Below are 19,424 nucleotides of genomic sequence, written 5' to 3' on the forward strand. Positions count from 1 at the left end.
TCTTTTTCCTTTTTTAAACAAAATTTGCATGGTCTCATGTCGTCGCAATTTATCAACCGATAATTACGGAGATTACGTGGGCCCCATTATGACCTTCTAGTTGGATCTCTCTCTTACATAACTCATCAATATAGTTAGTTGTTTGCCGCTTTAAGCCCAAACTTAAGCCCAAACTGGCCCACAATATATACATTCTTAAATCACAACCGTTAGTTACGCCTCAACTTCAGATTGACGCAATTTTTTAACACTCTTTTTCTAACATTTTGTGCATAAATACCCCTGGTTTTAGGTCACAATTTAATGCCATCTTAGACCAAACTTTTGAACCTTATAAGGGCATTTATGTCTAACTACCCGTATATCATGTTTATATGATATTTTTTCGCCTTTTTTCTTTTTGTACGAAATGTTTTGTCTTTTTACTTTTATATGTTATATGTAGACTATGGAATACTCCATCACTTTTTATTTTTTTTGTTGATTGAATACGTATGATAAAAGCTTTGGTCCATAACATAAGACAAAAAGTAGCATTCATCAAAGAGTGCAAGTGATATATTTTGGTGTTTCGTACTAGAATCCTTAGATCTAATGGTACGACTTCCTATTTACTACATAGGAGATCAAGCTTCAAATCTTAGTGGAAATAAAAATTTCAATATTGTTGGGAAGGAGGGGAGTTTAGGACTTGTTGCGCCTCTGAATGGGTGACCTTGTGCGAGGACAACTCAGAGAAAATACATCTTACTACGAGTTTTCGAAAGGAGCCTAAAAAAAAGAAAGAAAAAAATGTTTTGGTGTTTCATACTCATAGACCGGAGACCCCCACCACATGTATAATACTTGTAACAAAGCAACTTGTCATCCTAACAAATAGAATAATTTTCAGGGTAAATCAAAAGTCTTAAGCATATATAGTAACAAAAGTAACAACTAATGATAGATTTCTCTAACTAAAGCAATCTCAAGAAATCTTCCTAAAGTGCTCATGTAAGAATCATACGTATCTTGGTTGCAGAATTGGATTCACTAAACCACTAAAGGTAATAAATTTGATAATTTAGGAGTGGGGAAGTAGTATTATAGTCAATCTTGAGTTATAGCATGTACAATGAGGATGTCCCCTTAATCTTATGGCTTATATCGTTAAATCGAGTACACTTTTTGCTATCTCTCCACTAGAAAAAAATATATTTCGTAATTAATACTCAAAAAAGTTTCTAATTAAATATAGTTCAATTTTATTTTAATTTTATTATATGAACTCGCTATCAGAACCAGCTATAAAAAAAACTTGTTCTTTAACAAACTATATTGTGCTATATACATACGCCTTGAGTTTATTTGATACAAATCAAATAACTTGCACGACTTGAATTTAAAATTCACTCCTACCATAAGTTTAGATCAATTTTATATATTTACTTCTACAAAAAAAAAGGCAAATTCAATTAATCAAACTAAGCCTAATATTTAAATTTGAAAACTATGGTAATCTAGAAAGCGTACAAACCCCATATCCAATGAAAAAAAAAAGGACATACTAAAGATGTCTTGACATAATGGTTAATATTGAGATGCTGTGAATGATAAGTCACAGGTTCAAATCTTTCTCCCCTTCGTTATACTTAATACTGTATTCGTGATTCATATCGATAAAAAATGCAAAAAAGCCAAAAAATTTGTTATTCAATTTTCCTAAATTTGGGGTTAATAGAGGACATAATACAATCACATGGGACCCCAATGTAACTAAGATAGCGTGAAATATGTCGCAACTCGAAATAAAAATTAGAAAAAAAGAGAGAAGAGTTGAGTTATGGTATTGGTATAATGGTATCAAGTAAAAAGCCCCACAAAGATTGGGTCATTTATTACTATATGTCCTTATTGGCGACTATCATTCACGCGCAATCAATGCGAGTTAATCTCTACACTAATAATACTCATTTTACTCTTAATTTTTTTTATTACATTAAAAAAAAATCCAAAAAAAAATTCCCCTATTTTCCTCACACTCCTCCCTCCATAAGTACCTGACCTTCCTGCCCTCATTCCTCTCCACAACCCACTTTTCTACTTCAACCTCAAACTGTTTCTCTCTCTACATTATTTCTTTCTCTCTCTAAAAAAAGAAGATAAATTAGTGAATTTTTTTAGGGAGGAAAAAAAAATGGGAATGTTTAGTATTTTTAACATTGTTTCATTAATGACATTATGGGTTACATCAACATTAGTTGATGCAAGAATTCCTGGAAATTACCAAGGTGGTTCTTGGCAATCTGCTCATGCTACTTTCTATGGTGGTTCTGATGCTTCTGGAACTATGGGTATGATACCTTTTTTACCCTTTGATTTTTTTTAAAAAAATTTTGCTTCACTTTTTTTGGTTTAAGATTAATTTAAGTATTTAACAATGTGTCTTATTACAAAGTAAAACAACAATGTAGCTCATAAAAATTGTCAAAGTTTGCTCACTTTTCTTCTTAGTTTGTTTTAAACATTTTTTTAGGTAAAATTTGCTTATAAAAAAATGTGGGATGCTCTTAAAATCTTTAAGGATAGTTTGGTCATTTTGAAGTAAAATTCACTAAAACCTAGTGTATATTAACACTACTACCTTTATTAGCCGTCTTTGTGTATTTGTTATTACTCATTTCGTAACGAATTACTAACAACATTTAGTATTATTTGTAAGACAGTAAAATATTCGTTGCTAGTAATTCGTTCATTGCTAGTAATTTGTTACGAGGGAGTATTAAAGTCGTACAAAGCAGTTCGGTGAATAGCTTAAAACTTTTTTAAACGCAGAAAAAGTATATATTAATGTGAAATACCAAGATTAGTTGCTAGTAATTCATTTGTTGTTAGTAATTCGTTACAAGGGAGAGTATTAAAGTCGTACAAAGCAGTTCGGTGAATAGCCTAAAACTTTTTTGAATGCGGAAAAAGTATATATTAATGTGAAATACCAAGATTAGTTGCTAGTAATTCGTTACGAGGGGAGTACTAAAGTCGTACAAAGCAGTTCGGTAAATAGCCTAACTCATTTTTAAACGCGGAAAAAGTATATATTAATGTGAAATACCAAAATTACCCTTTCCAAATTTCTAATTGGAAACATAATTTTATTTTTTCAGGGGGAGCATGTGGATATGGGAACCTGTACAGCCAAGGGTACGGTGTGAACACAGCAGCACTAAGCACAGCACTGTTTAACAGTGGACTAAGTTGTGGAGCTTGCTTTGAGCTTAAGTGCGCAAATGACCCACGTTGGTGCCACCCTGGTAGCCCTTCTATACTTATTACTGCAACCAACTTTTGCCCGCCTAACTTTGCTCTTCCTAATGATAATGGTGGATGGTGCAACCCACCTCGTCCTCACTTTGACCTAGCCATGCCTATGTTCCTTAAGCTTGCTCAATACCGTGCTGGCATTGTCCCTGTTGCTTTCCGCAGGTTTGCTCACTTTCTTTCTACTCCCCTGTTTGTCCTTTGTTTATTCTTGCGCCGATTAAGTGTCTACTAGGGTACGGGATGTGTAAGTGTTCAACTAGACTATTTTGTTGAAAAAACATATCCTAGTCTCTCTAGTTCTTTTTTAAATTTAATTTTTGTTGTTTATAACGATGATATATATGTGAGTGATTAATTCAATAATGTATGGGATATTTTTGGATTATGTTAAGAGAGTCTCGTGTGTCGGTTTGTGTTGCTATGTCGAGTTGCCGACATATAAGATTGGTGGGGTACTTCACCTATTGTCGATTGATTTTAGGATGAAACTTTATAGAAATTGTACGGAATTAAATAACTTTACTACATTCTAGTATGATTTTGTTGAGAAAGGAATAATTTGGGTTTATCATCCAATTAGTGATGGTGAATTGGAAATTTGAAAATGTTGGTTTTCTTACTGTAAATCCGAAAGAGGGAAGAGAAGAGAATGAGAGGGAAATACCACCAATGTGGATGCTCTTAGAAAGTTACAAGTCATTTTCATATCACTACTAGAAATCGTCTACCACTCCACCCTATCTTTATAAACCTTTCATTGTATTGTTAATTGAACTAGGAGACTTGAAGGATAACTTTTTGGTTTGGAACTTGGTTCTTTTTCACTCTTAATTTCCTCCTTAAGAAATTCTAAAAAAAAGGGTGTCATAGGGTGCATAAAGTTCATTTTAGTGGGTGGTGACTAGTGAGGTTGTAATAAGTCTTCATTTGTTTAGAGTGCTTAAAGAAAGTTAAAAGTGTGGGATCATATGTCATCATGTATAGTTTTATACTGTAGTTATAAAGAGTTAGGTTTTGTGTGTAAAATATCATGGAAAGGGTTATATGTTGATGCTACATAATAGTGTCACATTGTGTCATTGTAACTAAATGTGTCACACTAGAAACAAATTACATTCATTTAGGGTTACGATATGAAATTTGTAATATTAAACCTAAGAGCATTCATAATGGTGGTCTTTCTCTGTCATTTCTTTTCTTTCCTATTGCTAATCACTATTATTGTTCACTCGTGAGTATTAATACTAGAGTTTGCCTCTAAAATTGTTCCTGAATTTAGGGGTAAGACATTTGGTAGATGTATTTTGCATCTCTTAAGCTTGATAAAAAAAAGGTAACGAGTAGAATCAAGGTAATCCAATAACATTTATGAACGAATAATGTTATTGAGCTATTGATTTTAGTAACTGTAATCCGTCTATCAAATGTCCGGCTATTTGAAGGACTGTTTTTTTTTACCGAACATACAGTTGGCATACGTGGTATCCGTACTACTTTCATCTATGTTCGAAATCAAACAAGTTCTTCATTTAGCTTTTTCGACTAATGTATCTACTAGTCCAATCACTAGTGTCAGCCACTAAGCTAATTTGTTCAATTGATTTGTCAAAGCATGTGAATCTTTACAGCTTTATAATGTCCTAGAAGACTAAAAAGTCAATGAGTACTCATTGCACATATCAAGGCCCATGGGCCAAAACAATTACCAAACTAAAAATCCGGATCCAATGTGAACCAAAACCCAATAATAGTGTACCACTTTGTCCACAAAATCAGGAAAAAAGAAAATAAGGTACAGACACAGTCTTCAATACGCATGTCCCCATATACACAGTCTTCAAGATTCTCACATATATCACCTTTTTACCTTGATTACATGATTTGACTAAAATGTCCTTCTAAGATTATGTTATTTACTGCAGGGTGCCATGCCGTAAGCGTGGAGGAATCAGGTTCACAATGAATGGGTTCCGTTACTTTAACTTGGTATTGGTTAGTAATGTTGCGGGTGCAGGTGATATTGTGAATGTATACATTAAAGGTTCGAAGACGAACTGGATGGCAATGAGTCGGAACTGGGGACAGAATTGGCAATCCAATTCTGTTTTAGTTGGTCAGTCACTCTCTTTCAGGGTTAGAGGTAGTGACAAGAGAAGTTCCACTTCTTGGAACATTGCTCCCTCTAATTGGCAATTTGGACAAACTTTCACTGGCAAAAACTTCAGGGTTTAAAAAGAAAAAAAAAAAAAAAACATGTCACCCACTAAAATTTCGAATTTCCCGGCTTAATTTTAGTGTTTTAATTAAAAAAAAACCTTGTTTTTATGGGTTTTTTTTCTTTTTTTACTTTTTTAAAGAGAAAAATTGGCTTTTTTAAAAGACTTTTCTCAATCTAAGGGGTGAATGAATTTGAATTTTATTTTACTTTTTTGGGTTTAAAGTTTTGGGTTTGGAGGAAAATGGATGTGTGAAATTGGTAATTTTGGAGAAGAAAGGAGGGTATAGTGGGAAATGAAGTGCTGAAGTGGCTGCAGCAAAGGTGTAGCCCGCAGCCTAATGATCTTCTAATTATTATGATGGAAGGATTTATATTTGGAATATGGTATATGAATATGATAATATATAGTTTAGTAGAGTGTAATATGTATCACAACTTGTGTTCTTGTAACTCTTTGCTTTTCGTTCAATGGAAAATGCTTTGTTTGCCTTTATATAATCTTTTTCCTTTTGACTCTAATAATTTACTTACTAATTTGTTCATGTTTGGATCTAAGTAAAGTAATGGGGTACCTAGGATTTGATATATTTGTTTAGATTTATTGTTTCGCGACAATATACGGTTCGGATATGGATTGAAAAAAAATATGATATGAAACTACTTGAAGGTGTATTAGGGAACACAAATTATTAGAATAATGAATTTAAAAATTGAATTTTTCTAACAAGCTCATTTCATTTCACTCTAATTCCAAATTATCTTATTCATTCCTTCTCTTCTCCTTCCTTTTTTTTTTCTTGATTATCAAACTACAACAGATAATATCAAAAAACTAACTCAGTAGTCTTATCGAATGAATTAAACTGGTCACAAAATAGATTAATCTGGTCCTTAAATAGACTAAACTAGTCACTCTATTTTCTTAAAAAAGTGTCATGTTCTCTTTTTAATATTGAGCTTGAGCCGTGCATAATTTTAAGTTAAAATTAGGCGGTCTCTTACAAGACCAATTGATTAGGAAATATGATTAAAGCTATTAGAAGCATAAGATTAACGTGGAAGTATTACAAAGATTGTCGGTTAGTTATTAGCTTATAAGCCAACATCAAGAGCAATTTCTTCAATCAATTAAAAAGACCAATCTATTTGTATCGACAACAAATTGATTGCCCAAGAAAAAAGAACTAATTGATTGACAAAGAAAGCTCAATCAGTTGCACTTTCTATTGTTACGGAAATGGGAAACTTATCATCAATTAATAAAGAAACATGGAGTTCTGATTTTTCTTTTCAAGACATTCCTCAACCAAAATTGGCAATAGGTGCATTTCACATGGGTAGAAAAAGTAGTACTTTGTAGATAAAGAGATGGTTTTTGTTTAAAATTCAAGCAACAAAGAATTAATCACATTGGTGAAACACAGATTTAGTGTACCAGAAATGATGAAAGTTAACTTATATCATAACTTGGTAAGTAATGTCATGTTCTGAAAGAAAATTGAAGTTCAATAGGAGATTGTCTGTTGTAGTAAAACAAGCACATGGGGTGGGGTACAATTTCAAAGTTCACTTTGGATTTGGTGATTTAGCCTTATATCTTTGGATTCTGTATACCATATATAGGTAAAAAAAAGCCTAAAGGGTATGAAAAGTGAAAAACATTGGATGCCTTCATTTATCTAATCTTCAACTTTACTGTACCAATATAATTTACCTTATATGCTGATAAGTGATAATCTTCACTACCAAAGTCAACTTAAATTTTTGTCAAGCAGAAAAAGTTTAGTTAGTTTCAGAAGTTCTTGTCATACTGGTCTTGATTAGAGGTGTCCATTGGGCTGGTCCAGCAAGCTAGCTAGGGTGGAGGAATCGGCGATAAACAGCAAGTTGGCGGGGAGGCGGATGTAACCATAGAGCAAGTGGTTTCAAGTGAGGCTGGCCCAGCCCAACACACCCACCACCGGGCATAAATGCATATTTTTGTTTTTGATAAAATTATTGCTCAACCAGGCCAGACTAGACTGATGCACTGGCAGGCTGGTCTGTTAGGACAGGAATTGTACAAGAACTAGCAGTGTGGATCAGGCGGCCAAATCATCCTTAATACTATTAGCAGATAGAGTGGCAATGGAAACATTTTTGAAAACACACCTGCACGGCTGCACCTAAATTAGAGTATGATAGAGAAATGCCTTCCACCCACTATCTTGTTCGGATTCTCCGAGTAAGGCTGTACAAATATAAGACTAGACAAGAGCTTGTATTTCAGCGTTTTTGTGGCTTACAGTGGTTTAGTTTGCTAGGAACAAGAGGATGTCCATGTCATATGAAAATGTATGAGCTAAATAGATAATCTGTAAACACTTTGTGCACTGGGCACTAACACAATCAGAAAACAGTTCTACAGCAGAAGATTGAGCACAAGGCGACCTGACCAACTTGTCAAGGCAATCCCTGTTTTTTCAGCAAAGCAATTTCACAAGCCAATGATTTATGTTCTTTAAATATCAAGTGCCAGTCAATACTCGCAAAATAGTTTCATGATAATTCCACACATTTGAAGCAAATCACAGAAAATGTAGCCATGAGTTTGCACCCAAGAAAGTATATACTAGAGACAAACAGTACTATCATTTACGAGTATATCATTTAAAGTTGTTATCTGAAGTAGTAAATACCATGTAAGTTTCCTCAAAAAACACTCAGATCCATTGGCAAGTCAGATTTTCTTCTTCTTGTGTGATCTCCATAGGTTCACTATGTACTCTGCAGCTTCACCCAATCTTGCCTTTTTGTCGTCCTTAAAGTTCCAAAGCTCTGGTACGGGATAAAGACCACTAGGATTGTATTCATTCAGCTCGCTCATCACAGTGGTAACAGTCCGCCAAACCTCCTCGCCTTGTTCGTTCCTTAAATCTTTCAATCTTTCATCCTCTTCATTTATAACCTCCTATTCACAAAATGATGCTAACATATAAGCCATTGGATATCATGCTTATAGTATCAGCACTACTGCTGTTTTACAATATCATTACTTGCTTAAAACAAGAGCACTGTGATGGTCAACATACATACCTTGTTTACTCCACTCTCAGTAATAACTTTGAAGGGATGCCATTCGGGATCTTCAATGTATTCTCTGCACAAAGAAAGCAGCTCTTTGGCTTTAATAGGCGCTTCTTTTTTCGTGTACTTTCCTTTGGCTATATTTCCGATAGTTTTCTCATCAAGAAGACCCATTAGTTTTACCCCAATGTTAGAACGAACAGCTTTCCTTTCTCTCAACCCCTGCACGGAAATCAAATCCAAGCTTTGAGTACAGTAATCTTGGAACAAGCACTGAGTTCAGAATACATAATGGTTAATAGAAGGCATTTACAGATATCATCTCCTTGCGTGCATCCTGCAGCTCATCATTGCACTTCCTCTCCTTAACAATCAGAGCCTGTGTTAGAGCCTCGATATCCTCAAGTTCATCTTCTGTTTCCTTTAGCTCCTTATTGATTTTTTCCATCTTTTCCCGGGTTTCAGCATCCCTTCCCATATGTTCCGTAACATGAGCAGCACCTTTCAATTGCTCTATCTGCAACTCTAATGCTTGCCTCTTATCAATCTGCTTTTCCAGATCAATAATTTTCTGGTGGAGTGCCTCCTTTTCTCTCTGTAATTCATAGTGGAGGAAAAATGTTTATCACCAAAAATGATACAATGAGCTACAATGGCATATAGATGTGAATTAGTGCATTAACCTCGTGCTCCTCCACAAGTCTTACTACTTTCTGTTCTGATCGCTTTTGTTCCTGTCTTGCCAACTCATTCTGAAACCACACAGAACATCATATCACAAAAGAAAATGAAAGCATGCTTCAAAGGTTGTGTGGATCAATAGCTAATGGATAAAGGTCAGTATGAGGTAACCAGGGGGGACTTCGGAATATAATTTTTACTCCATTACTTAGGTTGAAGAGCCTAAACTAATATTGCGAAAAAGCTATCATAATTAAGCACAAGTCAGCAGTTCGTACAACAAAGGAACACATGAAATCATCATTCACCAGATCATAGGTGTATGATGCATCCCATTATAGATTCCAGCAGCCAGTGATTCTAAGTCTCAATGTACTAGTAATGCAACCATACTAGAAAAAAAAAAAAGGGGGGGGGGGGGGGGGATAGTACCAGTTTCCTCTGTCGACGAAGCTTGACTATTTTGTTGTCATAATCGGCTTCCCTTTCTTCCAACAAATTTTCATGTCTCTTCAGCTTCTCCTCTTGAGATTTAAGATCTCGCTTGAAGTTCTCATGATCGATCAATATCTTCTCCTTAACTTTAACTGTCTCTCGTCTCATCCTTTCCATCTCTAAACAATAAAGAAAGAAAGAAACAAGATTTTGCTCTAAATCTTCTAAACATAAATCATAAGACAGGATATCGTATCATTCCAAATAAAAAGCAGAGCTAGTAGGAAAAAAAAATTATCATGGAAGTGGATTATGTACTAGTGTTTGAATACCTGCATTGTAAGCCTCTGTCATTTTATCTGTTTCCTTCATCACCTTCTCTAAAGAAGCACATGTCTCCCTGAGCTTGTTTTGCAGTTCTTTTTCTTGCTTATCCTTTCCTACAAGGGTCTGAGCGAGATTTGAAACTAAGCTTTGATCCTTCCTCTTATCCTCAGATTCAATATCAGCCAATGTCTTGAGATCCCCATTGTCACGCAGATGCTTCCCAATAAGACCACTAGAGTTATAGTCATCCTCCCTTGCCATCCATCCAAAGAGTTTATCTCCACGAGACCTTGTTGTATTAAACTCTTTTTTACCACAGTGACTTAACTCAAAGTCCTTTTCAAATGATCTTGCATTGTCAAATCCCAGAATATCCTTATTGAAATCCACAATAGCAAATCCAGAGTGGCCTTTAGGACTCCACAAAGGTCTTACTTTCAAAGGGTTAAAACCTTTCCTTGCAAGTTCATCTCTCAACTTACTTCCACTATCCCCAACATATCTTCCATCCTTAAGTTCAACAGGAATGTTAGCCACAATGCCTTTCCATGGCCAGACAAATTTCTCATCGTCATTGCGATTAACCTGTGAAATGCTTTGTCTAGAAGGTCCTGATGATACTCTTGGACTGTAGTACTTAAGCAAGAACTTCTCAAGTGCAATATGCTTCCCCTTTAGCTTCAGACCATCTCTCCTAGAGCCTTTTCCCACTCTCCTAGCATGTTGCACAATATCATCAAACAAATAATCCTTTCTTTCCCTCTCCCCACAAAATGGACACCTAAATCTGTTTGTTGATACCCTAACTTTATATACTCGATCCTTCAACCGCTCATACACATCAACTACATAATCATCCAGTTCTGATTCACTTATATCGTAGTTAGAATGTTTCATTTTTGGAAATGACACCAACTCAACCCTATGAGAACACAACACTAATTTCAGCTTCATATGCAACATTTACATTATAAGTTGAGCAAACAAGAGAAACCCTTAAACAAAAGATCAAATTACTCACCAGAAAGCATAAGTTTCACAGCAATAAAACACACAAACATCATACTAACTAACAATTTCATAGCTACTCAAAAACACAACAAAACTTAGTTAAGATTACTAAAATAAGAAAGGGAATAACAATATTTCTACCTCAAAACCAGTAGTATTTCTGAAAATCATTATCATTCTCAACATTTCAAGGTGTAATCAAGCAAATATTCCAAAAACAAAAAATTGCAAAGGAGCGAGAAACTTATATATAAAAAAAGCTGTAATTACCTCTGTCAAGTATTAGCGTCAACCTTCAAACTGGAAAACCAACAATAACAAAAATAATCAAAATGTAGGGAAAACTAAACCCCCACAAAACCCTGGTTAAAAAATGAGAACTTTATCAGAGTTTAAAAATTTTACCAACTGGGTTTTACCGGAAACCAAAGGCGGAGAAAAACCCTAGTGAGTTTTTTTTTTGGGAGAAAATCGGAAATTTTGGAGTGATCAAAGTAGAGGAAGTAAGAACATTGTATCAAACTAGTGAGGCAAATACAATGTGAAACATTTCGGTAGTACTGTTGTTTTGATTTTTTTGGTGGAAGAGAGGAGAGAGAAATAGAGAAAAGATAGTGGGAGAAGAAAGTGTGAGAGTAAGGAAGATGAGGAGGGGGACTGGGGAGTGATCAGAAGTGGAATGGAACAGGGGAAGTTTGAGCGGGAGGAAGAGAAAGAAAGACACTATTTTGCAGAAAATGGTAAATTTGAGGGGTCAATGAAAAGTGTGCCGTGTGTATGTAGAACCCACATACTCCCCTCGGATATTACCATTTACAAATGGATAAATCATTACTCAATAACCAAGATGTCTCGGCTTAGTGGTTTAAATTGAGGTATTGTGGACGATAGGTCACAAGTTAGTATTCTTCTTCGTCTTTTTTGTACTGCCTTTATAGCTCATATGGATTAAAAAAAAATGTTTATCCACTCTAAATAGAATTTTTAGGCCTCATTTGGTTCACATGGGAAGTAATTTCCCATGGGAATTTACATTTCGTGGGAAATTTTTTCCCTTGTTAATTTCCTAGGTTTTAGACAAAATTGTTTGGTTGACACCATAGGAAATTGCATTTTCTAAGAAATTACTCACCAAGGGGGAGCTTGGTGAGTGATATCTCATGTTTCATGAGAAATTCTATTTCCCTTGGAATTTGTATTTCATATGCTTCTCCTATTTCCCTCCAACCAAACACAACACTCATAATGTATTTCCTAGGAATTTGTATTTCCAAGGAAAATAATCTCCAACCAAACAACACCTTAAAGTATACTCGCTACGTTTCTTATTGATATTCTTAATTTGTTTGTACATTTGTTGATACACATATTCGACCAGCACCATATGTAATTACGTATCAGTAACGAACTATAAATATTGGATATTTTCTAGATACTCCTTGAGATAAATCAAGTAAGTTTCCACATGACTACGTTTTGGTTAGGTAATGAAGTGGGTAGCGTTTAGTGGTAGAAATAGACAAGTAGTGGTTGTCAAGAGCTAAAATTGTAGCTTTGGGTGATAGTAGAGCTGTGTATAAATTTCACATTAAAATTATGTTTGAGTGATTCACAAGTTACTTGTAAAAAACTGCTTTGACGTCTTCCTTCACCGAACATCTACATATCATACTACTAATTTGCCAGCTAATAGCTAGACATAGACCACTAACAACTATCGGCCTCACCACTAAAAGGCTACAATGCCAACTATCATTGTCGAACATGCCCTAAGTGCGTGGATAGAAAGCATAACTCGGGGGAGGAGGAGGAGCAAAGAAGAAATAAAAGATATATTTAATTTTGAGTAGTTGTAAAAAGATTTAAGGAAATTATGATACGAGTTCTCATATTCAAGCTTAAGAAAATGAGTTGGTCTCATATACCCACTTTTAATTTAGAGTTAAACAATGGCCTAAGCTCAACATTCAAAAGAGGATGGACCACCTATAGTGACTAAATTAATCTATTTACTAACTAATTTAATATTTTTGGTAATCATATTCTTTAATCCATTTAATGACTAGTTTGATCCATACAGTAAGATTGTTGGGTTCAATATAAAAAAAGTTGTTAATTAATCAAATATCAAACTGATCACCACGTCTGCACTGTAAATATGCAGTTACAAATAATCCAGCCAAAGAAATTGGAATTAGACCTAAGACGATTCCAGATAGAAAAACTTCAATCATTTTAATTCATTTGAAAAAAAAAGAAATGTAATATATATCCCTAAATATTAATGGAAATTGCCCATGAATCTCAATAACCAAAAATTATTAATTGCCGCAATAAACAATTAACTTCAATCATTTTAATTCATTTGAAAAAAAAAGAAAGGTAATATATATCCCTAAATATTAATGGAAATTGCCCATGAATCTCAATAACCAAAAATTATCAATTGTCGCAATAAACAATTATAAAATAGACGGAATCCCACCGAATATTTCTTGAGATTGTAACTCGAGATCAAAAGGAAATTAAAAGAAATAGAAGAGACGATTAGGTTAATGCGAGATGTCTAAAGATAATATTGAATTAAAAGTAAGATTTAAGGACTCTATCCCAAAGAAAATGAATTGAGGTATTGAACTCTAACTTTTACAACATTGAAATCTTAACTATCATCTACTACATACCAACTTCTAGTACAATCATTAATTAAAGAGATTTCATCATACAATCAATAACAAAATATTTCATTCGTTCTAAAATAAATCAAACACTTCTTTCGGGACGTACCTATTCAAGATGAAAAAACTCGACCCGCCCACAAAATGGGCTAAGTGGGCTGAAGTTTGACTAGCCCAAATAATTAGAAAAAATTTAGTACATACCATTAACTCGAAATCCCAATTATACCCTTAACAAAGTTCAAACTGCCACATAGGGTCCTACCACAAAGGAACCGTTTGGTAACCTCTGACATATTTTCCCTATTCTTCTTCCTCCTCCAATCTCCACCTTCTTCCATGCCTTGTACATTCTCGTGATCTCTACAAATTTTAAACAAAACAAACAAAACCCATCTTTCATTTGGCAACATACTTAATCATCTGACATAATTACTAGTAATTAGTACTCCCATCATAATAATTAAGTTTGTTAATCAATTACAATAATTAATCATCTTCAAAAAAAACAAAAACAAAACCCAATGTTAGTTGATCCCCTCAACGACCCCATCATTTTTCTCTCTCCTCTTATTATTACTCTCTTCTTCTCATTGTTCACCTGAAACATCAATAAAAAAAAAAAACACAGAGGAGAGAGAAAACAAAACAATGAAGTGCTTTCATTTCACTAATGGTGAAAGAAGATCTGATGATGGAGAAGACGATGTCGTTTCATCAGGAAGAGCTAGAGTTTCTTGGGCGCGTTCTTTAAGTATAGCTAGTAGTAGTACCACCAATACGACGGAGGTGCGTCGGTCGGAGTTTGGTGGTGAGTCGGAGTTTTCCGGTGATTCGGGTGGTTTTTTCTCTCTCCTAGCTCAGAATCGAAGAGTTTGTAACGATCTTAGAGTGTTTAGTTTTGCTGAGTTGAAATCTGCAACTCGTGGGTTTAGTCGAGGTCTTTTGATTGGAGAAGGTGGGTTTGGGTGTGTGTATAGGGGAGTTGTTGTTGTTGTTGTTAATGATGATAGTAATGTTAGGGTTTGTGATTCTGGGGATTTTGAGTTGGGAGATTTCACGAATTCCGAGGTTCATGTTGCTGTTAAACAGCTTAATCGTTATGGTTTCCAGGCATGTTATCTTATCTCCTATATTTTTTTTGATATGTAATGTGTAAATTGTAATGTTGTTATTGAAAAAGTATATGTGTCGAGATGAATCTAACAAGATTTTACGTGATTAATTATGTTCGTCTATGTGAGTGGGTGGGTCAATAGTGTAAAAATCCATACATTGCGATATACTTCCTCCAATTAGAAATAGTTGCACCATTTCTATACTGTGCACTATTCACATTTTATTGTCTTTGATAATTTATATTTTAGGAAAAACATAGTCACGTGGAATCTTGTTAAAACGGAGGAAGTATGTGGGAGGGAAGAAGTATATATATTTATCTAAAAAAAGGAAAGAAGTAAAAAATTTATTTTTAGAATTACTATTAGGTCTTGTTCTTATGGACAGAGTTTCGATTTAGTTTAGTTCAGTTTAGCTCGTTTCCTCTTACCGCTTTACTTCAGTTCAGTTCAGTCCAAAAGAACGGGACTTTTTTGTTTAAGAAATAAGGAAGTTTTATAGCAATAATGTGGGTTGGTTTAGTTAATAGAGGTGTGATTTTATTGTGAAATGGTAAAAAGTGTGAACTTTGAGGGATTTAGCTGATTTGGGGACATGATTATTATTTATTACTGCTTACTCTACCATGTCTTAACTTGAAATACACTCAACAAGAGGATAAATGATGTTGGTTTTGGGGGATAAGGTAATTGTGGTAGTCTGGGAAATGAAGATGTTTGCTAAGTTGGAAGCCCAAGAGGAAATGTGTTAATTTGGTCTTGGACTTTATTGATTGTTTACTGTAGATTTTTTTTAAAGGTAAACTGTTGATTCACTGAGCTGTAATTTGTTAATGGAGTAGTAAAACTTTAACATTAATTCCTGCATCTGAATTAGAGATTTACTTATTTCTGGGGGTTGGATCTTGACTCTTGAGTGGGTTGTTTGGATTTTTGGAGAAAGCCGAGAAACTATCTACTTGTGACTTGGTAATCTGTGGATGGAATTTTAATTTTTAACCCGAAACCTATATCTGAAACAGAGCTTTTGGTCTATAAAAAGATAGTCTTACCTTACTATTTGAGCTAAATGGGTGATTTGAAAGTAGCGTAAACAAATAGTGATCGTGTTTAAGATAAATAGCAAGACAGTCTAACGGCAAGGCCGTGTCACTTGAGAGTTTATATTACTGTTGAGGGGGTGGGTTGGGGTTGGGTGTTCGATTAGAAGTAGCTGAACTTTTGTTCACATTTCGGTTTTCAGTATGATAATTTAAAACTTGAGATTAGAGTCCTCTGTGGTTGAATGTCTATGTGGTGGCTAACATGAGGTACCCTAATGGGTCTCCCTTAATTTTCATTCTAGTTAGCAGGGGCATAAAGAGTGGATCAATGAAGTGAATTGGTTAGGTGTTATTAAGCACCCTAATCTTGTCAAATTAGTCGGGTATTGTGCTGAAGATGATGAAAGAGGAATGCAAAGGCTTTTGGTGTATGAGCTCATGAAGAACAAAAGCTTGGAGGACCACCTTTTGGGTCGTGTGCCCTCACCCTTGCCTTGGATAACGAGACTGAAAATTGCGCAGGATGCAGCTCGTGGATTGGCATATTTGCATGAAGAAATGGATTTTCAGGTACCTTACAATTAGGTTAATACCCTTTTCACAAATTTTGATTGTATTGCAGGAACATGTACTATATTTCAACTTTTTAAGAGCTTAATAACTCTTGGCTGTTGGTGAATGGCGATTGTTGAACCTTTCATGGTTTTGAATTGTAATACTAATATAAAAAGACAGGTTCTCCTCTCAAATTTTGCTTAGTTGCAGGTCACTATTACAGAGTTAAATCAGGCTGACTTTGTAAAAATTCCTTGTTCTTGACTAACCAATGCTTGTATAGACATATCTTAGTTTTTGCATATCGGTATGCTTGACAAAGGTTTTGATGACGTGTAGAAAGTAGAAACTAAATGGGTAGATACTAGATGTGATATTTTCTGCAAATGCTTACAACTAAACTAAATCTACCTTTGAACTATTCCACTTATATTTGGTCATCATGAACCTGTGGCAAAATTTTTTATCCCAAAGGTTACTCCTTATATGTGTAGAAAGAGAAAAAAAAGAAGCTTGAGTTAGCATTTCTGGATAGGGAGGAAGGACAGAACTAACATCTAATATTATCTGGTGCATGGGCAAATCTGAGTTGTGGCACACTCACAGATCTAGCTTGGTACATGGGGTGGCCTTACCCCCATTGTCTAGATTGAAATTATTTTTTCGCTAGGAAATAATTATGTGGAATATATACAAATATGCATATAACTTTATGGTTATTTTTTTTTCTAACTTGGCCACTTACAAGAAATCCTAAATCTGTTTTTGGTCTACTATATGGGTATTTATAAATAATAAGGAGCTCAACACTAGAGTGTAACTCTTGTTACCTAGCTGATGATTGACACTGAATTTTCTTGTTTGTTAATTTTTGATGGTGGGGGAGGGTATGGTTGATTAACAAATTCTGATGTTGATTTTGTTTGGTGACTGGTGCCTTCATGCAGCTAATATTTCGAGATTTTAAAACATCAAATGTTTTGTTGGATGAAGACTTCAATGCCAAGCTCTCGGACTTCGGATTGGCTAGGCTGGGGCCAGCAGAGGGATACAGTCATGTTTCAACATCAGTGAGTCTAACTAATTTTGTAATTCTTATGCACAATGGCAGTATGGCCTACATAATTTGATAAATTTTCATTAAGCTATTACTGGATGTCAGCTAAGAGGTTTCATTTATTTTATTACTTACAGTGTGTTTGGTTCATTTTTAGTAAAGGAAGAGAAAAGAAAGTAAGGGAAGATAAAAGAAAAGAATGGAAGAGAAAGGAAAAAAACCATTTTCTCTTTCCTTCCAAATTCCCCCACTTTTGGGAGGAAAGGAAAGTGAAATTTTATTAAAGAGTCTTTCCTTCCAATTCCTCCCATTTCCTTTCACTTAATTTTTTTTTAATGAACCAAACATTGGAAAGTAACAAATTTCCTTCCACTTCCTTTCTTTTCCTTCCAAATCCTTTCTACCAAACAAGCTGTTAGTAAAAGATAAATGCCAGTTCGCTTAAGTCATCATGCATACTACCTTTTTTAGGACTAACAGATGCATAATTTGGAAGCCTTAGGTTCTTATTTCTGGAGATCGAGGAGTAGCTCAGTTGGTAGCTACTAGCTACATCCTCTTCCCATGACAATTTTATGGGATCACACCTCATTAGGGGGTTAAGGGGGAGTACAGGGACACATCACATATTATTATCTTTCTGTGGCATAATTTATTTTTTGGAAAACTAACTTGATGCACTGGAATTATCAATGATACCATCTTGTCTGATACGCTCTAATCTCAATGATGGAGCTTATGTTACAAATTCGTTGATTTTCAGATTCAAATATTTGACTAGAAGGGCTTATAGTGTCAAGTGTCAACATAGTTCGTAAATGCTTCTAACACCTATATTTGAATTGATTGTGTTATAGGTGGTAGGAACAGTGGGTTATGCAGCACCCGAGTATGTTCTGACTGGCAAACTAACGATTAAGAGTGATGTGTGGAGTTTTGGTGTGGTTCTGTATGAGCTCATAACAGGGAGACGAGCAGTGGAAAGAAATTTACCACGAAATGAACAGAAGCTTTTGGAGTGGGTTAGACCCTATATATCAGATTCAAAGAAATTCCACTTAATTGTAGATTCACGGTTGGAGGGGAAATACTGTAAAAAATCGGCTCAGAGACTAGCTTCATTAGCAAACAAGTGTCTTGCCAAGCAACCAAAATCCCGCCCTAAAATGAGTGAAGTTGTTGAGATACTAGGTAGTATCATAGATGAGGAGGCATCATCACAGGAAGAGACAGAGTCCAAATCTGTCAAAGTAGCCGAAGATGAGAGCGAAGAACTTGACGCAGAAACAGAGCCCACAAAATCAGGGAACAATTATATGAGGAAGGTACGGGAAATAAAAGAAAGGGTCAACTTGAGGAACAAATCAATAGGGAAACTAGATTGGAAAAATTGGACTCCTGGATTAGTTAAAACTTCATAGTAACATTGTGAATTTTGCGGAAGAGGGGACAAGGCTTCCTTCTCGGGGTTTGTGTGCTATTCAAGTTTTTCCCACAGGTTATGAAGCATGGAAGCCTTAGGATCCGACGTTTACTCTGTGTTCATTCTCAAAACTCCAACTATTTCCATGCCAGTGAAGCTCGGGAATGGATAGTTAGGTGCAAATTTTGGTTTTCGAAGATTTATTTATTTGATACAAAATCTCCTTCCTTAACTGCCTGGGTTTAGGAAAGTGAGGGAATTGCCTTTGTAAATATCAGGTTTAACTTACGGCAAAGGAAGCTCCCTTGTAGAGGCTTGCTTTGTATGTTGGTTGAAAAGTTGTTACCTTGTCTCTTTTTTCTGCATATTTTCTTGCAGTTGTATTTAGTGGTGGACTGGTGGTGATGGTGGTGGTGGTGGGTGGGGGTGTCCTTATGGCCGGTGCGAGGAAACAAGAAATTGTGCTTGTGATGTTTCTTTTTTTTTGGGCCCCATGTTTGGTTCAGTTATCA

The 19,424-nt window shown here is 35.1% G+C and overlaps 3 protein-coding genes across 3 annotated transcripts; 2 read left to right on the plus strand and 1 right to left on the minus strand.

Moving 5' to 3' along the window:
* The first annotated feature begins 2,057 nt into the window (after positions 1-2,057).
* Positions 2,058-6,016, plus strand: LOC104900102 (expansin-A4). Its single transcript, XM_010687445.4, has 3 exons — positions 2,058-2,333; positions 3,144-3,462; positions 5,223-6,016. Exons 1-3 carry the CDS (start codon positions 2,177-2,179, stop codon positions 5,530-5,532), a joined length of 786 nt encoding a protein of 261 aa, XP_010685747.1. The 5' UTR covers positions 2,058-2,176; the 3' UTR covers positions 5,533-6,016.
* A 1,993-nt stretch (positions 6,017-8,009) lies between these two features.
* LOC104900103 (factor of DNA methylation 4) lies at positions 8,010-11,955 on the minus strand. Its single transcript, XM_010687446.3, has 7 exons — positions 11,309-11,955; positions 10,033-10,949; positions 9,698-9,879; positions 9,268-9,336; positions 8,898-9,179; positions 8,594-8,806; positions 8,010-8,468 (listed from the first exon to the last, which is right to left on the minus strand). The coding sequence occupies exons 2-7, from the start codon at positions 10,922-10,924 to the stop codon at positions 8,238-8,240; spliced, it is 1,869 nt and encodes a 622-aa protein (XP_010685748.1). The 5' UTR covers positions 10,925-10,949; positions 11,309-11,955; the 3' UTR covers positions 8,010-8,237.
* A 1,874-nt stretch (positions 11,956-13,829) lies between these two features.
* On the plus strand, positions 13,830-19,277 carry LOC104900104 (serine/threonine-protein kinase PCRK1). Its single transcript, XM_010687447.4, has 4 exons — positions 13,830-14,829; positions 16,187-16,447; positions 17,380-17,502; positions 18,347-19,277. The coding sequence occupies exons 1-4, from the start codon at positions 14,368-14,370 to the stop codon at positions 18,908-18,910; spliced, it is 1,410 nt and encodes a 469-aa protein (XP_010685749.1). The 5' UTR covers positions 13,830-14,367; the 3' UTR covers positions 18,911-19,277.
* The last annotated feature ends 147 nt before the right edge of the window (positions 19,278-19,424 follow it).

The sequence above is a fragment of the Beta vulgaris genome, chromosome 7 (genome assembly GCF_026745355.1).
Source record: "Beta vulgaris subsp. vulgaris cultivar EL10 chromosome 7, EL10.2, whole genome shotgun sequence".
Lineage (NCBI taxonomy): Eukaryota > Viridiplantae > Streptophyta > Magnoliopsida > Caryophyllales > Amaranthaceae > Beta > Beta vulgaris.

Bases quoted from the DNA above. Each gene is read 5' to 3' on its own strand.
- LOC104900102 (XM_010687445.4), top strand. From the start codon at position 2,177: ATGGGAATGTTTAGTATTTTTAACATTGTTTCATTAATGACATTATGG. The intron at 2,334-3,143 runs GTATGATACCTT...TTATTTTTTCAG, and splicing joins TGATGCTTCTGGAACTATGG to GGGGAGCATGTGGATATGGG. The intron at 3,463-5,222 runs GTTTGCTCACTT...TATTTACTGCAG, and splicing joins GTCCCTGTTGCTTTCCGCAG to GGTGCCATGCCGTAAGCGTG.
- LOC104900103 (XM_010687446.3), bottom strand. From the start codon at position 10,924: ATGAAACATTCTAACTACGATATAAGTGAATCAGAACTGGATGATTAT. The intron at 9,880-10,032 runs GTATTCAAACAC...TTTATTGTTTAG, and splicing joins GACAGAGGCTTACAATGCAG to AGATGGAAAGGATGAGACGA. The intron at 9,337-9,697 runs GTACTATCCCCC...GTGTGGTTTCAG, and splicing joins TTCGTCGACAGAGGAAACTG to AATGAGTTGGCAAGACAGGA.
- LOC104900104 (XM_010687447.4), top strand. From the start codon at position 14,368: ATGAAGTGCTTTCATTTCACTAATGGTGAAAGAAGATCTGATGATGGA. The intron at 14,830-16,186 runs GCATGTTATCTT...TCTAGTTAGCAG, and splicing joins TTAATCGTTATGGTTTCCAG to GGGCATAAAGAGTGGATCAA. The intron at 16,448-17,379 runs GTACCTTACAAT...GCCTTCATGCAG, and splicing joins ATGAAGAAATGGATTTTCAG to CTAATATTTCGAGATTTTAA.